Source organism: Coccidioides posadasii, chromosome 2 (assembly GCF_018416015.2).
Source record: "Coccidioides posadasii str. Silveira chromosome 2, complete sequence".
NCBI lineage: Eukaryota > Fungi > Ascomycota > Eurotiomycetes > Onygenales > Onygenaceae > Coccidioides > Coccidioides posadasii.
The window spans coordinates 4,038,524-4,059,377 of NC_089408.1; the positions used below are offsets into that span (position 1 = coordinate 4,038,524).

Below are 20,854 nucleotides of genomic sequence, written 5' to 3' on the forward strand. Positions count from 1 at the left end.
GCATTTTGACAGCCGCAACGGCCTGGGCGGAGCAGATCACGTGCTGATAAGAAAGTATGATATACGGGGTAATCCTGTAACCCATAGTTACTAGCGCATGATGAAGTGACTTACCTAAGCCTGCGCGTTGCCAAATGCTCACTCTTTGTGCTGGCCGGAGCTGTCAGCTCTACCCCCCCACATAAATAAAATTAGAAATCGAACCTGGCACCTTTTTTTCCTTTTTGTTCCGGCTGTCATCTTTTGTGAAGAAACATCTTTCTCACTCACTTTGTTCACTCTTTCTCATGCCTACTGAGATAAAAGGGCTTCAACATCTTGCTTGAAACATCATCTCGGCGTTGTAACTCCTCCGTTCTAATTTTGCACTCTCGGCCACACCAGTTTTTGTGTGAAACATCGTCGCGTCACAATGCCTTTGGGTAAGACTATGCCTGAGGTCAATGAAGACAGCAGAAGTGAGTTGGGCCTCATCTCGCCTGCAAGCATTGAAACCCGAAACTTATCTGTCGAACAGTCTTGGGCTACGACCCGTTGCTCTCTCCCCAATTCCTCCAGATTGAAGTTCGAGCAGTGAGTCATACCATATATTGGGGCGCCGAGAATAACGCGGAAGAGCACTGACACCTTCTCTGCACAGCCTCCTCATGCGATCGAAACCGTCCGTTCCGGTCGCAACCAAGCCATCGAAGTGATCCAACAGCGCGATGACCGCCTTCTCGTCGTCGTCGGCCCATGCTCCATCCACGATCCCGATACTGCCCTTGAGTATGCACGAAGATTAAAGGCCATCTCCGAAAAGCTCAAGGATGATTTGTGTATCGTCATGCGCGCTTATCTTGAAAAGCCCCGTACAACCGTCGGCTGGAAGGGTCTCATCAATGATCCCGACATCGACGGATCCTTCAACATCAACAAGGGCCTACGCCTGTCCCGTAAGCTCTATGCCGACTTGAATGGCATGGGCATCCCAATTGCAAGCGAAATGCTCGATACCATTTCCCCACAGTACCTGGCTGACCTTATCTCGCTGGGTGCTATCGGCGCCCGTACCACCGAATCGCAGCTCCATCGGGAACTGGCTTCAGGCCTGAGTTTCCCCATCGGGTACAAGAACGGCACCGATGGTAACTTAGGAATCGCCATCGACGCTATCGGTGCAGCTGCACATCCACACCACTTCCTCGGTGTAACCAAGCAGGGATTGGCGGCCATTACCAAAACAAGTGGTAACGAACACGGTTTTGTAATCCTCCGGGGTGGTAACAAAGGAACAAACTACGATGCAGAGAGCATCGCAGCTGCTCGCCAGGAACTCCGAAAGAAAGGACAGCGCGAGATCGTCATGGTCGACTGCTCTCACGGAAACTCGAAAAAGAATCATCTGAACCAGCCAATTGTAGCCAAGTGTGTCGCCGACCAGCTGCGTAATGGCGAAGAGGCCGTCATTGGTGTCATGATTGAATCGAACATGTATGAGGGTAACCAGAAGGTTCCTCCCGAAGGACCGTCCGGCTTGGCCAAGGGTGTCAGCATCACGGACGCCTGCATCAATTGGGAAATGACAGTCGATGTCTTGCAGGATCTGGCCGACGCCGTTCGTACTCGCAGAAAGGTCCGTGGTGCCAAAGCCAATGGAGTCAATGGCACCTCCTAAGCGCAGACACACACAAAAAGTCAAATGACCAGGGTTAAAATCAAAAAATCGATAGAGGGGATTCTTTTAGAAGCTGCATTTTGTTTTTCTCTGTGCCTGCATCTTTTTTTGTGTTCACCTTCCGTTCGGCCTGTTGTTCTCCATTGAAACCAAATTCTCCTGCATGCGAAAATAATTTGTTTCTTGTCACGCACCGGACTCATGATGATGACACTTACCTTTGGTTTCAAGGTTCATAATCTTTTTGACCTTTTTCTTTTTCCCGGGTTGCGCGGTTTTCAAGTCCACCTTTTTGCATGTTTCAACCAGGCTATAGAGCTCGCAAAATGATACAGTTCTCTCACCTAAGGAAAAATAATAAAATAAAAACAGACATATATTCTCTGTCCATAACTGTGTTAGAATTGAGCTAGATCATGCCATTGTAGTATTCATCGGGCCAATTCATCTGAGAGAGAACAAGGTATCGGGAATGCTTCCAAAACAATTTGTGTCTCACATACACCCACTCTCCGGAGAATTAAGCACTGTTAAAATGCTCATGCTCAAAGCTGATCCCACCAAAAAGTATAGAGTAATAAAAAAAAGCCACAGGGAGGGAAAAAATGACTATACAAATGGACGGGTTCAATAAAGGCAAGAGGAATCACAAGAGAAAAAAGGTTGTGGTTCGTGCCAGGGTGGTTATATATGGGACACACGAGAAGCGGGATCGTCCAGGGGTCAAAATAGCCGTCAGCCCCACTTTTTGTCGGATATAACCTGTGATTGTCGGGTATTTTAGAGCCACAAACTTAAGAGGAGAGGATTGACAGCACAAAAGTTCATGGTGGAGCATCTTTGGCTGCTGTGCACCTGCAGTGACATGGTGCCACAGGTGAATGCCTGTTGGTACGGCCGCGGAATGGTGTTGGTGGGTTGGTGTTTGTGTGTCGGAGATTATGTGAACTCATGGATTTTGACCTACATATGTGCATCGGCCCTGGGAAGGAGATGTTTGGATGCAAATGGTGATGATCAGGAAAGGATTGAGTTGTTACATAGTAATGAGGGAAAGCTTGATGGCTTTCTAGGCCAATCTGTTCTATCCTTTTTTTTTTCTCTATCTTCGACTCTATTTTTCTCCTTTGGAGGCTCTTATCGTAACCTTCAAAGGTGGCCAGGGTCGTTTGGGTGACAAGGTTTTAGATGTGCCAGCTCGTTGACAAACAACGGCCTGCAGTTCAACCAAAAAGCTAGGGCGTCGAGGGAGTACGGAGGACTTCGTACCTGGACCCCAAGCGACGCAAAGGCCAATTATGTTTTTGCGGTCTGGAGTCCCTTCTGACGAAATCTATGCCAAAAGAGCCATCTAGCAGCGATGGAGCAACCCCAGAGCCGTGTTACGTCTACAAAGGCGGGTCATGAACTAGCCCTACGCTCGTCATTCTCGATCGCAGCGTGCTCAACGAATAGCTGATTACGGAGCTGGCCCCGATTGCGTTCAAACTAGGGAACCTCTAAGGTATCCTTTGAGATTGGTTCGAGCGTGCGCAATTAGACAGGGGATGTCGCACGTATTGGGCAGGGCCTACTCCTTGCACAAGTCTTCCAGGAGATCAAACATTCGTTTCTGAAGCGAGCGGAGTTCCTCCATCGACAGATTATCTTTCGAATTTCCTGAAGGCAGCTTTGCATGCCCCTTTTCGTCCGGTATGGTCGACTGAGGGTGGACAAGGCCATGTCTGATAGCGAAAAAAGGGATCCCTAATTCTCGCAGCTCTGCGTCGAGCGCTCTAGACATACTGGACATGGCACTGTATATCTTTCTATCGTATGTTTCAACTTCGGCCGCATCTTCTGCTGGGGTCTGCTGTTCATTAGTTCTAGCTTTCATCATCACAAGATACTTTCAATCAATTAACATGACAATTTTACGCACCGTCATCTCAGGACCCGTCATAATTGCTCCGCCAACCGATCGTCTATAAGAATCACATCGCCACGTCAGCTCTAAGCATACACTATACGCTCAATTCCACCTTCACATACAGAACCTCATCGAGCTTCTCCTTTTTTTGCGCCCTTGTCTTCTGCTTGGCGAGAAGAGCCTCCCGTGCTTCCCACCATTTCTTTTCGTGACCATGCTGGCTCCGAATAAGCCGCCGAATCTTGGACTGAATGGCTTCATTCTGAGCAACAGTTTTCATTACAAATTTCAACGCCGCAGGCCATGCTGTAATCGACGATGGGTCTGGTAAACTATCGAAAGGAGCTGGGGTGGATGAGTGTGAAGACGGGTATTGATGACGTTCTGAGGGTGGTTCTGCGTATGGGAGGGCGGCTCCATCAACAACGTCCAACGGTGAGAAGTGCAGAGGGTCATAATCGTCGTTCAGGTTCCTAGGTCGCGCATTGTTCTCGTTTCTGTTATCTGGGGCCTGGCGCGCTTGGGCTGGAACGAAGGAGGAGAGGGTTTTCAGGACGCTTGCAAGATCAGGAACTTGGCTCCCTCCTGAATCCATGGGTATTTCCAATGCAGTTTTGGGAAAATGCTAAACTGAGTCCGTTCCTCGAGACTCTCCGTGGTCGCAGTTCACTGCTGCTAACATCGATCTTACGAAAACGGCTGACATAAGACTGTTGTGCCTTGGCATTCCCCGAAAAAAGTTCGTTCCGCCAACCTCCATCAGAAGCTTGAACGCCGAGTCGATCGATTGATTGACCTTATCCTAAGACCTGATCGCCAAAGTCCCTGTTTCCCCCCCCCATCATAGTTGAGATTATACAGCGAAGATGTCACGGTCCACGGCGGACGCAACTCGATTCACGGCGACCGCGCCTCATGCCCATTCCAAACCCGGATCTACGGCATCGAGATGGCCGGGGATGAAATTGGGACGCACTCAGGAAAGACCCCAGCCTGCAACCGGGGGAGATAGTCAAGAGACCCCCAAGCAGAAAGTTGAGCGGCTTCGCGCGGAGGCTCGCGCCGCCCGAATTGCGAAATCGTCGTCACCAATGGATAGAATAATAGGACGGGGAAGAGTGTGGGCGGATCGGGTTCATAAAGTGACTGTTTTCACCATTATTGCGGCTTCTGGTATGGCTATGATCTCTTTTGCAGTTGGAGTGAATTTATCGCTACGTTTTGAGCGGGAAACCCCATATTAAATTGACTACAAGTGCGCTGACGGACGATACTGATTAATAGGTATTGCTGGTATTCTCACCATATATTCCGCGACGTCATTGATATCACATAATCGCCGTCAAAAAGCCCTATGGATCGATAGAGAATTGCAGAAGCTATTGGACGCCAGAAAGGCCTATGTCGCAGGAACCGCTACTCCTGAACAGATTCAGCTTTTAGAGAAAGAGAAGGCAGCCGACGAAGAAAAGAAGAGAAAAGAGGAATTGAAGAAGGAAACGACGTTTTACAAAGCTAAAAGCTGGCTATTTGGCGGGATGAAACAGGACGAGGTAAATGAGAGTGCAAGTGCGCAGCTTGAGACTGGGGAAGAAAAGTCAAAAATATTAGAGGCGATCAACGCAAAGGCAGCAGATGCGGTTGTTGCACCAACAGACTTGATTTCGCAAGAAAACCGGGGCGATCGGGGAACCGACGCTGCGCAAACAATCACGAGCGAAACAAAGAAAGGTTGGGCGAGTTGGTTAACAGGACGATAAGCGGAGCACACGATTCTATCCATTCTCTTACTGCATATATTTTACACTGCGCAGTCGTACCCGTCGAGAAGGAAACATTTACCGACCGCCACGACTGCCGCCAGTGGCCTTGACTCATTTCAGTGGGTTCTCAAATCTTACATCATTACTACTCCCGGTTACCTACCCGCTGTTCGATCTGAGGTTTGGTGCCCAAACCTTTCTGAGCACGGTGGCTTGTATAGTATAGTCTTCGAATTTTGGAGCAGTTTTGGCTTGAAGGTTTCCAGCGATGGGACGGCATTTGATGCTGCTTCTTTTTTTTAATTGCCACCTTACGGAATTCATTTCCGGTGAAGCTTGTTTGCTTTGTTCTTTTTTACATAACCCATGACGGTTGGACTTACTTTTCCCAGACTCGCAACTCATCACAAAATGCCTCTTTTATAGCATAGCAAATCTAGGCGTTTTTGGGTAGGCAATGTTAAGACATGAAGTATGGTGTTAGAGAACTTTTAGCCATCTTTACGCGGATTTTCGCGGCTGGCTCGGATGCTCGCTTTCTCCGCTCTAGATGACTCTCTTCAGCTGTTAGCCTACGTCTATCCATGTCAAAGTGAAGCCATTCGATGCTGGTCCCGCCCGAAAGCTGCGTCATTTGACTGGCAAGGTGCATCTTGGACCGGCCTGCCCGTCTTCGAGAATCCTTGGTTCTGGCAGTCCATAAAAAAAATGTCTCCGGGGACGGGGTCCTCCGTCCTGGTTGGTTGTGCTCACCCCAGCTCCCAGTCGCGGGTATCAATCTGACGAATCCAACATGGGCAGCGATAGCCCCTGTAAATCCGAAGATTTTAACCTTTTCTTTAAGACACTCAGATTGCACGGGAATTTCTTTTTTGGATCGAGAGACGGGTGGGGAAAGCAATGGGAAAAATGGCGCCAAATCGAGATAACCACCAGGAGCTGCTTTGTTGTCGTCGTTATTGACCAGAGACATGATAAAACGCCATCAGCGCAGGGTCCCAGGCAATTCCGTGGTCCAACGCCATCATATTCGCTCTTCCATAGACAGTAACTGCATGAAGAGTCCCCCGTACTCCGTACATCCTACGCTGATCCCAGCCAGTTGGGAGAAAAAAGTGCCTTCGCCAGATAATGCCGTTAACCGTTCGAGCACGGACTTGGTGCAAGCCTCTGGTGGCCAGAGAATGGGCCCTAGCCTAATCCGGCCACGGCTGGACCATATTTTCGGGACATCCGTCGCAATACAGGACGTTTTGACACTTGAAGAATCGAAATAATAATTGTTCATGTTAAATTCCTCTTCATCTTCCCCTCGAGCTGCAGTTCATGGAGCGTTTGGTGGGTTGTTGATCTGAAAGAGGATGATAAGGGTCATAGAACCTGCCAGAAGGCGGCGGGCTTTCGAAAACGCGACGTTTCAACTTTTTCCCCCCATCGCAATTTCAACCCTAATTTCTTAAGTGCGAAAGTAAGGCGCAAAATGTTGCGTATTGGGGATGGCATCCGCGATCAGACCGCTGCGGTACAGAATCACGTCAAGCCACTAAATATGCAGCTAGCGCTGGGGGACTGCCGCCGGTTCCCACATTTTGGCTCTGCGCGGTGATCTGATTTGGCGGGGGGTTCGACATCTCCGACTCCGCGAAGTATCGTAACAGAAACGGCCTTTGCTCCGTAGCTGGAATGACGCCCAACAAACTCAGGAGACGGCAGCACTGGCGACCGGCGTGGTCGAGGCGGCGTCCAGGGGCAGAGCCTGACGGCGGCGAAGAAACCCCAGCATGAAAGAAAGTGGCGGATTCTCTGGCGCGCTCCCCAAAGGAACGTTTCGTGGTACCGGCTGGGGACCCAGAGAGCCGGGATGATGGGGCCATGGGCTCCCGGCCCCGTGGACTCGACTTGCAGATATCTTAGCGTGTTTCTTCATCTCATTAGCGGTGATCTGTCCCTGGCTGGAGGGAAGGAAACGAGAGGAGGGCAAGGGGAAAAAAAAAAAAAAAAGTCAAAAGAGAAGCGGCTGCCAGGCAGAGCGGTCCAGACGAAATTTTTGGTGCTGGTGAAATAATGTTTTCCTGATTGTGTCATGATTTTAACGCAAACTTTGGCCTTGACTTTCGTCTCTCTTCCCCTCAGGACCCCGATGGTCGATAGAATAAAATTCCGTTTCCCTGGCCGCCCTGCCGTGCTCTTCACGATCTCAACCACTCGGCCATCAATTGTGCAGACTCATCAGTGGAATGGGTAAAAGCCGTTTTAAATCCACGCTTCCGGACACTCTGTCTCACATCGCGACCACTTTCTCGGATCTCACGCCCGTTTCGTCAGTACCACACCGCCGGTAACTCACCACCAATTCCCCCGACAGTCCAACGGCGGGAAACGCAGAAAAAGGCCACCGAACCAAAAATTAAAACAATAAAAAAAAAACTTGAAAAAAAAAAAAAGGAAGAAGAAGAAAAAAGGAATATTATTAATAATAATAATTCCTCATCCAACGTATGTCCGTAGTGCATGGCCACGGATCACACTTGCTCCATGATAGAACCGGATAGCTCAGCGTCGGGTGACACCGAGCACCAGACCGTTGAGAGCGATTACGCCTCCATCGCCTCCACAATCCCGAACTACGTCTACCAGAATGGAAGAAGATATCATTCCCACCGCATGGATCAATATGTCTGTGACCCCTCCCCGTTCATTTTTGCGTCTTGCACTTCCGACAGCGTTTCAGAGTCTTACCTGGTGGCCGGTCTGACTGTGCGCTGTGCATAGCTGCTCCCCAACGATGAACGAGAGCAAGAACGTCTGGATTTCATCCATCATATATTCCGCTTAACTCTGGGAGGGGAATTGTGCTACGCAAAGTTGGACAATCCCCAGCGCATCTTGGACATCGGCACTGGAACTGGTATTGTACGTACTCTGTTGTGCCCCCGTTCTCAGACTCATTCTCTTTATGAACTGTAACACTACTCCGCCCAGCGGCTAACTCAAGACAATTGGTGTGGTATTAGTGGGCCATGGAAGGCACGATTTTATTCTTCCCCTGATGAGATTGGGCCTGTATTGACCAGAGATTGCAGTCGGGGAGACCTTTCCATCCGCTGAGGTTATTGGAACCGACCTTTCTCCCACGCAGAGCAGCTGGTAAGTTGAAGTGATTCGCACCACCCAATGCAGTTCGCAACCCTTAATTCCTATTGGTTGTAGACGAGAAGAGACCATCTAACGGGAGAGGAAATCCAGGGCTCCGCCAAATGTGCAATTTTTGGTGGACGACGCCCTCCAGGACTGGGTTTTTCCTGAGTCATCCTTTGACTTCATCCACATTCGCACCCTAGGTGGGAATATCCCGGACTGGCTATCATTTATGCAGAAATGTTACAAGTGAGAGTGTGCCCCAGATTCTATACTAAATCAATACTGCGATGCTGAACTTGCGTGAAAGGTACCTGAAGCCAGGCGGTCAGATAGAGATATCAGAGTGCCGACCGCGGTTTTGCTGTGATGACAATTCGTACCCCCAGGAATGTCGTACGCGGCACTGGATGGTGAGTTCATTAATCGAACATGTTACTTGGAGAAACAGCCATCCAACCACAGCTTCTAGAATGAGTTTGAGCGGGTGACTGCGCAAACCGGGCTTGAATTTGATCCATTTCCTCAATGTGCCGGCCGCCTTCAACAAGCCGGTTTCCAGGATGTCGAGGCGGTAGAAAGAGTAGTCCCTATTGGAACATGGCCCAAGGACAAGGCGCTAAAGACACGAGGACGTTATTTCATGGCGCAGCTTTTGGGTAATGCCCTTGAGACGTATACCCTCTCCTTGTTCACTCGCACCGCCGGCTGGACCCCGGACGAAGTGTATACGCTACTAAACGGTGTGGCGGAGGAGGTTAGCAGGAACAAGATGCATTTATATACTCACTTGTGAGTGCCTCCCTATATTCTTTTTCTGCTTCTTCTTTGCGGACTCCTAACCATTTCCCTAGCGGTTTCACTGTTGGCAGGAAGCCATGGAATTGAACGACACTTCCTAAGCCTATCACAATATATTCGAACAAAAAGTTAAACGTTTACCTTCTTTATTTTTTAAATTCTGCGTCATTTCGTGGGTAGGTCAGGAACTGCGGAACCGAACAGAATTTGCCGAACTCACTACAGAGACGACAGCTTTGCACGACTTTGAACGAAATCATGAATCTCCTTCGCTATCTGTGCTGGTTTATATGGGAGATACCCCAGTGTCTGTCCATTCAGCTTTCGGGGAAGCACTTTTTTTAGCAGTCCTTTCTTCCCCTTCTCTCCTTTGTTTCTTTTTTCTTTTCTCCCTTTTTTTTTTTTTTTTGGTGAAATTTTGATGACGTTTTTTCTGAAAAGCAATATCGGATTTGGGGGGCATTTTGATGATACCTGCACAGTTGCAACTTAGAATGTATGTACTATTTATCTTTCCCCTCTCTTTTTACGAGATTGATCTACCAGCCATGTAATGGGAAAAAGCAGGCGGTTTTGGTTTTATTGTTTCTATTTTTCTTCCACTTGTCCAAATCCTATCCGTTGATCGCTCGTACCTCTATATGAGCTTCGGTACATGAGCACATCGTAGTTTCACGGAGATCCTATTCTTTCTTCACAATGCGCTTCAAGGCGGAGCAGTCGGGATACGCCAGCTCCGCGCTGTACATAGGACGTACGGCTAAGGGATCGAGGACGTGTCAAGACTTTATTCTCCCGCAATTCGACTTCGGGTTTTACCTTCTGGACTTTGAGCATATAATAGTGCCACATGGAAGCCACGTCTTCTATATACGATGTCCTGCTGGCTCTGGAAGAATTGCTGGCTGGATTTTCATTCGTGTGGAGTATCCTGCCCATGATTTATTCGATGAAAACGTTTTTCAGCCTTAGCGTATCTTGCCATTGCCTATGAATAGCTACGTAGCTGCTTTGGCATCAATGAAATAAACAACAGAAAGCTGGATGATTGCAAGAGTTCAAGTTGTCGCAAGCATAAAGAGGTAGGCTGTGGTGAGGACCATTAACAGGGAACTTGTGCTGTCGCCAACAGGCTGGCTGGGAGCAAGTTACCTCGCTGGAAAGCTGACTAGCCTAATTGACGATCTTTCTTACTGACCCCCCAGACAAAGGCTCATCTCCTGGCATTAATTCTTATCATGCTGTCCGCCGGCTGGCTTCTCTCCAACGCGATGTTGCCCATTGATTTTGACATTGTTCGCACAGCAATGCATACCGAAGCGACCATCAGGGTTGAACCGATACGCTGTCCAGGTTCCCCGCGCGCCGGTCTCCTAAGTCCATTGAGCCACATCGAAAGCGGAGAACAGTTGAGATGACCCGAGGCGAGCTTACCAGCGCTGGAGGTCAGGAGGACTCGAATAGCCGATGAAACCAGCTACCTCCGCTAACTGGTCTAAGGGTGAAACTCAGAGGTCCCTCATCGGCACCCTATTTGGCCGACCACACAGGGACGCCACGCTAGACGATGTGGAGTTGCTACCCAGCCAGCCCGAAGAGCAAGAATTGCAAAGTCTGCCAGCTTTTGTTTTTTCGTTTGGGGAGGGATCTGACCCTCTGCAAGAGGGGAGATTATCATGGTTACGGCCGTGTCGGGAATCGTCCACATGTGATACCGATGGCCAAGTTCACTCCATGCTCCGTGCGTACATGATAATGGAGGAAGAACCTGGATGGTTTGAAATGAATAACTACCCAGCTTGAACCGTGATTTTTCGTTCCCCCCGGCTTGTTTGATCGAAATGAAGGGCCTCCTGGCAGTGACCTAAAAGAGACATATATACCACGGTTGACGAGAAACTTCAACTACAGAAGCTTACTCTGACTGGTACTTAACTCTTTTGCTATTGTCCATTTCTATCCTCTATTCTTTTTTCCTGGCTGTGCTTCTTGCAGAATATCCAAGGGCGATCCATTCCAATCAGACGTTGGTCGCTCGACTGGTGTGACCGTCTAGCGAGCCTGTGGCACGAGCCTGTATAGTTTAATTTGGCGTGTCCGTCATATTGAAGGTAGGTCGAGTGCGATGTGCTATAAGTTAGCGCACTGGCGAAATCTTTAGGTATCCGTGATTGACTTCCCATCAACGCTCTTGCTCCAGAAACAGATGCTAAATTCGAATTACAGCTTTGATCCGAACCTTCACTGCTGGTAAGATGCTGTCAGCACTGAAAGATATTCCTCCTGGTCATCTCGTCCTTGGAGCCGCTGCGTGCTTCCTACTATACCAAGTTTACCTGTATTTGACTTTGGGTCTTGCTCGCCGGAAGTTTATTCAGCAAAATGGTTGCCGACCACCTCCAGCATATCCTCATAAAGACCCGATCCTTGGACTAGACTGGGCCTTGAAAGGCATGAAATACAGCCGGTCCAGAACGTTCCTCCAAGGGACACAGAAACGCTTTCGCGAGCACGGCAACACCCACTCGCTAAATGTTATCGGTAAACCTGGTCAGTGTCCATATTGCGCCCCGACCACTGCGTTCTGTGACGGTGTTACTCATTATAAATCTATCAGCTATTGCTACGTGTGACCCGGAAAATATCAAAGCCACCCTGGCTACTAAATTCCAGGACTTTGACCTTTCTACTGTCAGAAAAAGTCTTTTTCAACCGTTGTTCGGCAAGGGAATCTTCACAACAGATGGGGCTGAGTGGGAGCATTCCCGCGCAATGTTGCGGCCCAATTTTGTCCGTTCTCAAGTTGCAGATTTAGACATGATTGAGAGACATCTCAAAAATCTATTCAAAGAGATTCCAACAGATGGTTCAACAGTCGATCTCCAGGATCTTTTCTTTGATTTGACTCTCGATACGGCAACTGAATTTCTTTTCGGTGAATCAGCCTATACTCTGACCAAAAAAGATATGGGGTCTGGCGAACGATTCAGCGATATCTTCACCTACTGTACAGCCGTCATCGGGCAGTGGGCACGGCTTGGCATATTCTTGGGGATCCCGGACAGACGATATCACCGGTACGCAGCTGGTGTCCACGAATTTGCTGATCGTTACGTTCAAAAGGCCCTTGAGAACTATCGTGCCCAGCAGTCCGGGATGATTACCAGCGACAAGACTTCAAATCGATACATTTTCTTGGATGAGTTGGTGAAATCTACCCAAGATCCAGTCGAATTGCGCTCCGAAGCTCTTAACATCTTGCTTGCTGGCCGGGACACGACTGCAAGTCTCTTGGCCTGCCTGTGGAACGTTCTATCAAAAAGGCCTGACGTCTGGTCCAGGCTCCTAAATGAGGTCGATGCGCTCAATAAAAAGAGACCATCGTTTGAAGAACTAAAGAATATGAAGTTCTTGCGTTATTGTGTAAACGAAGGTTAGTCGTACTTTCGTTACGATTTTTGGCCTACTTAATATACACATGAGATCTATTCACCTTTTCTAACCAACTACATCTCGACAATTAGCCCTGCGACTGTATCCTGTGGTCCCTGGTAATACTCGAGTTGCGGTCCGCGACACCTTCGTTCCCGTTGGAGGGGGTCCGGATGGCAAATCTCCCGTGTTCGTGCCCAAAGGCACTCTGCTTAATTACAGTGTTTACACAATGCATCGACGGGAAGATATATATGGACCCGATGCCGCGGAGTTTAAACCAGAAAGATGGGAGAAATTGCGGCCCGGATGGGAATATCTTCCATTTAATGGCGGTCCTAGAATCTGCCTTGGACGTGAGTTTCCCAGCAGCCCCTTTAACAACTTGGCCTACTCCCTGATTGCATCTCTAATTCGTGATTTTACTTATAGAGCAACTTGCACTTACTGAAGCGTCATATACCACCGTTCGATTGATGCAGGAATTCCGCCACGTCGAATCCCGTGATCCTAATCCATGGGAAGAATTGCTAACGGTTACCTGCGCTAGCGCCCATGGTGCGAAGGTGGCTTTGAGGCCTTAAATCACCGTGCTCGCAGCATCCGGAATGCTGCCCTTTGTTCCTCCCTTTTTTCATTTTTTTCCGCTCCAGTTATGTACATGCGGTGTTTGTTGGTTTCCCAGGGTCTTTGACTTGCGATTTCCATTGCCCCTTCTGTAGCATTGCTAGGAAACTGTTGCACTGATTTCAAGTAGTGAGGCCTATGACCTTGGTACAATTTAACTTCATAGCTAATTGATGCGCGACATAAATGTTTAACTATATGACCAGTTAGCTTATGCAATAAAATGGCATTACACATACCAGGGTGGCCTTTCCCCCATGTTTCCTGGTCAACGCACAGTTCTGCTCAGGATAAATGGTAAAAGTGTCCAATACTTGTGAAGAATGCAACATGCTTTCCCTTTTCTCTGATCCACTAACTGGTCAACCCCTCTATGCAGGGCGTGTGTCAGTGAATGATACGTTTTTATCCCTCGGATCTCTCGACGACGTACGCAGCACTACGAGCGTCGCAAATGGCGGTAAGACTTCGACATCAGCTACACCAATCGCATTTGGCTTGTTGTCTGGTCAGGGACTGCATCGTATATGCAGGATCGAATCTTCCCGGGCGGCCCGTCTCCGCAAGAGCCGATCGGCGGGTGCATCGTGAGGAATTGACTGGGCTAAAATCAACTGATTATTCCGTACTCCGTACGAAGTACAGTGTCAGCGAAGTCGTCATCCCTCTGGGCCATGAAGCTAAGGAAACGTTGATCGAATCAACCCGTCCCCGGTCGCAGCCTCGAAATGTCTTATTGGACAGCCTCTTTCGGTACCCTTGCGGGCGTACTTTGACTGTGGAAAGATTCCATTTTCCCTCCAGGGCACAGACAGGCTAATAACTGGGATTTACCTTTACCGCCTTGCCATCAAGGTGCCTCGGAATGTCAAGAGCCAGCCAGACAACGCTGACCCGGCAATCCCGAGGTCGCATTTATGATACACGCAATAAGCCAGAGTAAATATCTAGGACTAGATGGCCCTAGCTCCTGTCCTTGGGATCTCCAGGATGCAGAGATTAGCTTAGCTTCAGACTTGACTGCTGTTGTTCACTTCATGTAGGAAGACATTTTATGAAGCTGCAAGGAATCTATGATGTTAATATGTTGTTTTCACTAACTAACATATCACACAACCTGGCTGAATAGACTAAAGGCGAATAATATTGAGTCGTCTCTCACAATGTTGCCCTTGAGCGCATACACAGGGATGCTAGAGCAGTCTGTAGTGTCAATCCTGCAAAAATTATAATTTAACAAAAACTTCATAAATGCACTTACCAGGCGCACACCAATGGCAAGGATAGAGACTACAAATCAGTTGTCCCCCTTTTTTTTTTTTTGGGGGGGGGGGGGGGGGGGGGGGAGGGCTTAGTCATTCTCATTCTCAAACCTGAATTGCTCTGCGGCCTATAACACCCAGGACACAGATCACACGGACGTATAGCCTTCCAATAGTCCTCAAGAGAGAATGCTTTTTGTCACAAGACCCTATTTAGTAGCGTGATGCTGAAAGACATGCGTCTGGTATATATGATCCATGGAGCCTGGGCTGTGTGGTATAATCCGCGTCCCGAACGCATGGTACCTTACCTGCTGTCCTTACAAGTGCTCCGGGCTCTGCTGTAATCCCTGTGTTAAACAGCATCCCAAATGCCGAAAAAGGACAGCGTGTATCATCATCCCATTCATTGATTCAAGTTCACCATCCCCTATGGAGTCCTCGAGTTGATACAATAACTTAAAATTGATGCTTACTGGGAACAAATACAGGTCGAATATCAACTAACAAGTTGGTATCCAAGTTGAGAGTCAACTGTGATGGGGACCAGGCTATTAAGATTAGAACCCTGGAAGCTTTTAAAAGATGTGGACGTTCCCTTAGGGTAGTTATGTCAATCCTATTCACAACAACCTATGGAAGTTTCTGTACATTGAAGGATTCAAGACCGGTAGTGGGCTGGGACCCCTTAGGAAACAAGGCCCGTCCCATTAGGGCCAATCAAAATGGCCTCGGGTGCGTGTAAACGATAACTTGAGAGTTTTGGTGAATATGGCTATCTTCTTTTCGGTCCTAACTGTAGCAAAAAATGATTTGAGACCAGGCGCCGAGACTTTCTCCGTTGGGTCGGAGTTGATTCGGTGGAACACAACAAGAGAAGAGTAGTATAAAAATATTTGGTACGCATATTATAAAAAAGTCAAATATAGCAACTGATGCAATACCGTGGCGCCAAATAATGCATATCGAACAGGGAAAATGTGATAGTGAAGATAACAATGGAGGAAGGGTATCGGATTTCGTATAAAGAAATATCAGTAGCCCGGGAGAGTATGAGCAATATTACAATAATGCAATCCCCAAACCGGAGTGGCTTTGGCGGGAAAAAAGGTCGTTGGTTGAAAACAAGCATACGGTGAGGATCTCGAAGGTTTCTAGGAAGTGGGCAAAGGAGCAAGCCGGATATGCTTTTCACTGGTATATCGACGCCGCCTATATCTAGATGCAAGGCATAAGAAGAGGATGGCACTTCAAGGCTAGGAAGAAGGCAGCAATGAAAGCGAGTTACGCCTCAAAAACTAGCTTTTATTCGTCATCGGGAACGGCAACGGCCACGGCCACAGCGGCGCCGATGATGCCGCCTTCTGGAGCTAAGTCAAGCGTGATAGAGCGTAATTGCTCAACTCGAGACGACGCTTTCTTGGACGCTATCGCTGAATCAAGCATCATATGAGAAGTTTCGGATGTTTTGGAGTCGAAAGTTAATTGGTTGAGATACACTTGACAGCGGGCTCTAAAATTCGGATATTTGTTTATGACACTGCCATCACAGGCGATGTTAACCTGTAGTGGAATGGGATCTTTCGTGCACTCATTTGCGGGAATTTTGAGGATTTCTTCGTCGTTGGTCGATTCGGGTGTTGCTGGGAATATTGGTGTCTCACTTTCATTTCTCAGGCACCAGAGGCCATGGATTGCTGTTGCCAAGTATGCAGCAGCTCGCTGCGATACGCAGTGAGTGACCCTTTTTAAGAAAGCAAGGTCAGCCGGGGTTGGAGGCACGCGGAACTGGTGTTGTTTTTGAAGAAATGCCAAAGACGATTGGAAAGACGGCGACGTATCCTCCTCAATGTATGCTAGGATTGCGGTGTCGAGTGAATATCGTGGTTGCATCGAAGCCGGCGTCTGTCCACCGAACAAGCCGGCCGTCTGAACAGCTTCTGCAGCGATGAGCCTGACAATTTCTCCCAGATATCTCCCGGTGCACATATACTCTAGAGGTTGATAGTCCGGTTTGATATGATTGCGGTTCAGATCATCGTCCCAACGCGTCATCTGTAGCACCCTGCCCCCAAACATGCTGATCTCGGTATTGGTAATCACATGATCGGCTTTTGCGAACCACTCTGGTGATCGTTCTCCGTACTTATCGATTCCAATCGCATGAACTGGGAAATGAACCGCCATATTCGTTCCTGTTCCTAGGATAAGGGACATCCGAGTCGTTGGGTCCGTATAAGCACGGGAAAGGAGCGTGGCCGAACCATCGTTGACAATGGCTTCTAGAGTAACGTTGAGATTACGTTTTCGACATGCTTCCATAATGAGCTCTCTTAGATCGTCGCCAACGGTGCCATCAGAGCAGTGGAATCCCTTCCCCATAGAAATTACCTTGCCACTGCGAATAGACGTTTGTTCAATAGGAAATGACCAGGACAATCCCATAGGTAAAGGCGCTGAATCTTGGCTATATTCTTCAGCACTTGGGGGGAGCATCTCGCCGATCTTCCGCGCCATCCAGTCAAAGAAAGCCTTTCCTGCTAGGGCCTTCACATCCTCGTCAATATGCGATGTTGCCATTTTCAGGATCTTTACCCCCTCATCTTTGCCAGCTAGTTTCACTAGGGCGACTCGGAACGTTGAACCACCCACATCCAACGCGAGATAGGTTCCCTTTTCCTTACCAGACGGGAGAGAGTGGTTGAATGAAGGGAGCATGCTGATATGACTCGATTTAGCACTTGCGCGCAGTTGTGCACCAATTTCATTTGACATGAGTGCAAGATTTTCTGGAGAGAGGTGACCGAGAAAAAGATCCTCGACTTCTTGAACGAAGTCGTTTAATGATCGTCGGGTCCATCGGTTCCTAAAACTTCGTCGTTTCCGAGAAACTTCTTTACGGACGGATCCATGAATAAGTCTATGGAGTATCCTGACAAGATCGCTGAAGAGCTTTTGCAGCTGATGCGCTGCCTTAATAAGATGGCCCCCCATAGCGAGAGAAAGATAGGCTTGAAACCAAATCTTAGGTGGAATTATTGGGAGTTGAAGAGCACCGAATCAAACGACAGTTTCCGATAACCAGCGACAGAGATCGATAGGCCGAGGGCGGCGAGTTCATTCAATGGCGAGAAAGTTGAATTTAAGCTGCCGAGCTGCAATTACTATAAGGATGGGGGAGGTATCGGGGCTCGAGGTTCAACTTTGTAGTAGGGTATTAATATAGGGTACCACGGGGAAACAGGAACACGGAGAGATTCTCGGTAGGGTCGGGGAGACTCATGCCCGGGTAAATTCGAGCGAAGGATTGTAGCATGCAGAAAATGGAAGGCCAAAGTTACTGTATGATGATGGGTACTTAGGAAGGTGGTGAGAAGGTTGGGGTATAGAGTCAGAAGCCACCTTCCATCAACCCTGAGTCAGTGTCAGGGGAATGTCGGGATGTGCATGTACCGAGTACACCATAACAGTAGGATTTCCGTGCAATCAAAGGGGTACCTTTTCCACTTAGGCAGTATGCAGATGTAGAGAGTCAGAGCGAACTTCAAAGATAACCAGGGCGATTGGAGACGCTGTTATAGACGCCGCGTGAATGGAGAAGAGAGTCAAAAAAGCGATATCGAATAGCGTTGCAGGAGGAACAGGTCCCCCTCCGGTCCGAGCTTACAAGTAACGTTGGATATCAGATCAAAAGACTGAAAACTGCAGCCTGCGTTGCACTCCAAGCCCTAATCTGTCCCCGGCTGAGCACCGCAAGCTCTTCTTTTTCCTTGCCAGACGCTTCCTTGTCACAGCGTCACAATGCTCTTAGGTGTCCGACTCAAACAGCAGCCACTCGGTGTTCGGGTCAACCAAAGTTCCTCGAGAGCAGCTGGATGCACTAGAAAACCACGGTTCTGTTTGGAACGGAATCCATAAAGTGAGGTCGCTGTCTTTTGTTCTTGTAACTTCCCGCTCTCCAAAGTGACCTTTAGGCTTGATGGTACAATAGTTTGAACGTGTAACTGATCCACCATTTCGCTTTTCGAGTAGGACGGTAGGCAACCCGAGAGAGCTCGAGGAAAACACAACTTGGAGAAGAAGCACACTCTGCACTCACTCAAGAGGGCCCCAGCAAACTGGCAGGGTCGCACTGGCAATTTCAGAAAAGGAGCTTTGCAGTACATCCAACAAGCCCAACTCATACAACCACCACCCCCTGGTTAAGTCAGAGTGCAGTTGTAAAGGTAGCAGTGGGACCAAGATGTCAAGACTTCACAGCTCTCGTAATGACTAGGGTGTGGAGAAGCTTATGTGAATGTCTAGCAGCTGCCATCGTGTTGGCCGTCACTCCATCAGTGGAGTGCTTGAGTTGAGGCAAGGTGACATCGGGAGTGGAAACTAAGGTCAAGACGCTGGCTTGCTGCCGACACGCGTGTAAAAAAAAAAAATATAAAATATGTGGAGAGCCAACGGCACCCGTTTTTGGGAATTTCCCCGAAAATCGGTACTGCTGTAATTTTACTGTAACTGAACATGTTATGTATGATGTTGGATTAGTAAGCACAGTAATTTCGTATGTATGGATGTATGTGTGTATGTAATTACCTGTCACTTTGTGTACCACTGTATTGCAGACTCTGGCTTGAGGAAGTTGATGCTCATGTACACTTCGGCAGAACTGCTTTTGGAACCTTGGTATAAGATTGATATCTGGAAAGCCTTCCTTTCTCTTTACATTATAGCTCTTATATACTATCTACAGGTATTGCTAAGGCTACAGAAGAGGGAGATCACATATACGTATAGATGTGCTAAATATATGTACTATACAAAGTTGAGGTGTTGCGTAACAAAACCAAGTCAAATACGGAGTACAGTAATGCAGTTACAAACTGTAACATGTCAGGAAATAACTTTGTAACAGTCAAGCAGCAACTGTCTCAAAACGTAACGTTGCACGGGCCATGCCTTGGGTGTCATTTTCGGGCTCTTTTGGTGGGGAACCTCCGAAGCTCTTCACAACAGCACCCGGAGCCTAGGGTAGTTTCTTCCTGATGCATGACCACACTCTATCTGACATGCTCCATCCCATTGTGCGCTTATCAGTTTAGCACCTGAGGCCTTTTTCCAAAAGGGGGGAAAATATTGGATGAATAAATGAATTAAAAAAAAAAGGAGGGCTCGGAACATTCACTGAAGCTTCACTCTGGAGCAAAGGGTACTCCAGCCAATGTAACATTACGCTACATCAACAAGTGTAACCCATGGATGCGACAGCCAAACTGGCTTGGAGCCAAGACAAAACTTCACGGACATAACACATACACACGCAAGAGTTCTCCTCGAAACTAAATCAAAGATCAAGAACAAAATAAAAGCCCACCAGAGAACCAGCTCCAAAACGCGCAAGACCGCCAAGACCCTTCCGATAAGATCATCTTATCTTATCTCGGATCATGGCGCGTTTCTGGAGCGATCGGCATGACGTCACTAGCTAAGGCACAAGGCTTCCGGCGCTTCGGGAAGATCCGCAAGGAGGAAACTCTCGTGTGCGCATCATCACCGAATGACAGCCAGGGCAGTTGTCGAACCGGAGAGCGCGCATTATCAACCATAATGGTCACGCAGTACCTACCTATCCGGGAATATCGTTGACATCATCGTGGTCTCAGGCGCCCTTTCTCCCGGGCCGAGCGGCCAGGTCCGTCCTTTGAGGACTGCATTATAAGATCTCCCTAGGCCTAAGCAAACTTTTTGCAGCCAACCAGAACTTGTCTCCCAAAATGTGCGCGTCCTGGGCGTTCCCAGGCCCAGGGTGACGGTCAGTATAAGCTTAGCCAAGCATTGAATAGTGCTACCCCTTCTCGGGTGTATACGAGAAAATTATCTTCAGGGTTTGCATGGAAAGCCCTGGGCTAGCATACTAGGGAATACTCTGTAGTTAGATCTAGTATGATTCCCCGCGCTTTTGACTACGCACACAAGACTAGCCTACATATTTAGAGTGGCATATCACGGGGATCCGCATCGGTCATTCGAATAGGCTGGGGGTGAAGCGATCAGCGTTATCATCTATATAGACAGAATGCGCGTGCGATAGGTCCCAAGAACCTCTTTTCATCTGATTCTCTTCAAATCAAAAATAATCTATAAGATTTCCAAATTCCTAGTAATCTTTTTTCCAACCACGAGTGCTGTATATGCCGTAGCCATTGCAACAATCAGCACACAATCTTTATAGTGCGAAGCATCCATGATAAAGCGGATTCTGGGGAACTGCAAC

The 20,854-nt window shown here is 48.2% G+C and overlaps 8 protein-coding genes across 8 annotated transcripts; 5 read left to right on the top strand and 3 right to left on the bottom strand.

Annotated features, from left to right (window-relative positions):
• Positions 1–121: 121 nt before the first annotated feature.
• ARO4 (3-deoxy-7-phosphoheptulonate synthase) lies at positions 122–2,032 on the top strand. The gene is made up of 3 exons (XM_003071762.2): positions 122–458; positions 518–573; positions 641–2,032. Exons 1-3 carry the CDS (start codon positions 413–415, stop codon positions 1,655–1,657), a joined length of 1,119 nt encoding a protein of 372 aa, XP_003071808.1. The 5' UTR covers positions 122–412; the 3' UTR covers positions 1,658–2,032.
• Positions 2,033–3,167: 1,135 nt separating this feature from the next.
• On the bottom strand, positions 3,168–4,161 carry D8B26_003761 (uncharacterized protein; the record flags this gene model as incomplete). The annotated part of the gene is made up of 3 exons (XM_003071761.2): positions 3,168–3,506; positions 3,579–3,621; positions 3,689–4,161. 3 exons carry the CDS (start codon positions 4,159–4,161, stop codon positions 3,228–3,230), a joined length of 795 nt encoding a protein of 264 aa, XP_003071807.2. The 3' UTR covers positions 3,168–3,227.
• A 177-nt stretch (positions 4,162–4,338) lies between these two features.
• On the top strand, positions 4,339–5,777 carry D8B26_003762 (uncharacterized protein). Its single transcript, XM_003071760.2, has 2 exons — positions 4,339–4,739; positions 4,851–5,777. The coding sequence occupies exons 1-2, from the start codon at positions 4,433–4,435 to the stop codon at positions 5,324–5,326; spliced, it is 783 nt and encodes a 260-aa protein (XP_003071806.2). The 5' UTR covers positions 4,339–4,432; the 3' UTR covers positions 5,327–5,777.
• A 12-nt stretch (positions 5,778–5,789) lies between these two features.
• D8B26_003763 (uncharacterized protein) lies at positions 5,790–6,302 on the bottom strand (the record flags this gene model as incomplete). Its single annotated transcript, XM_066124258.1, has 2 exons — positions 5,790–5,893; positions 6,083–6,302. The coding sequence occupies 2 exons, from the start codon at positions 6,300–6,302 to the stop codon at positions 5,790–5,792; spliced, it is 324 nt and encodes a 107-aa protein (XP_065980337.1).
• Positions 6,303–7,864: 1,562 nt separating this feature from the next.
• D8B26_003764 (uncharacterized protein) lies at positions 7,865–9,517 on the top strand (the record flags this gene model as incomplete). Its single annotated transcript, XM_066124259.1, has 8 exons — positions 7,865–8,005; positions 8,102–8,242; positions 8,344–8,356; positions 8,413–8,476; positions 8,576–8,716; positions 8,778–8,880; positions 8,940–9,259; positions 9,322–9,517. 8 exons carry the CDS (start codon positions 7,865–7,867, stop codon positions 9,353–9,355), a joined length of 957 nt encoding a protein of 318 aa, XP_065980338.1. The 3' UTR covers positions 9,356–9,517.
• Positions 9,518–10,727: 1,210 nt separating this feature from the next.
• D8B26_003765 (uncharacterized protein) lies at positions 10,728–11,153 on the top strand. The gene has a single exon (XM_066124260.1). The coding sequence runs from the start codon at positions 10,736–10,738 to the stop codon at positions 11,069–11,071; it is 336 nt and encodes a 111-aa protein (XP_065980339.1). The 5' UTR covers positions 10,728–10,735; the 3' UTR covers positions 11,072–11,153.
• Positions 11,154–11,523: 370 nt separating this feature from the next.
• On the top strand, positions 11,524–13,540 carry D8B26_003766 (uncharacterized protein; the record flags this gene model as incomplete). Its single annotated transcript, XM_003071758.2, has 4 exons — positions 11,524–11,818; positions 11,886–12,701; positions 12,793–13,056; positions 13,133–13,540. 4 exons carry the CDS (start codon positions 11,524–11,526, stop codon positions 13,282–13,284), a joined length of 1,527 nt encoding a protein of 508 aa, XP_003071804.2. The 3' UTR covers positions 13,285–13,540.
• Positions 13,541–15,894: 2,354 nt separating this feature from the next.
• On the bottom strand, positions 15,895–17,583 carry D8B26_003767 (uncharacterized protein; the record flags this gene model as incomplete). The annotated part of the gene is made up of 1 exon (XM_066124261.1): positions 15,895–17,583. One exon carries the CDS (start codon positions 17,581–17,583, stop codon positions 15,895–15,897), a length of 1,689 nt encoding a protein of 562 aa, XP_065980340.1.
• Positions 17,584–20,854: the final 3,271 nt, after the last annotated feature.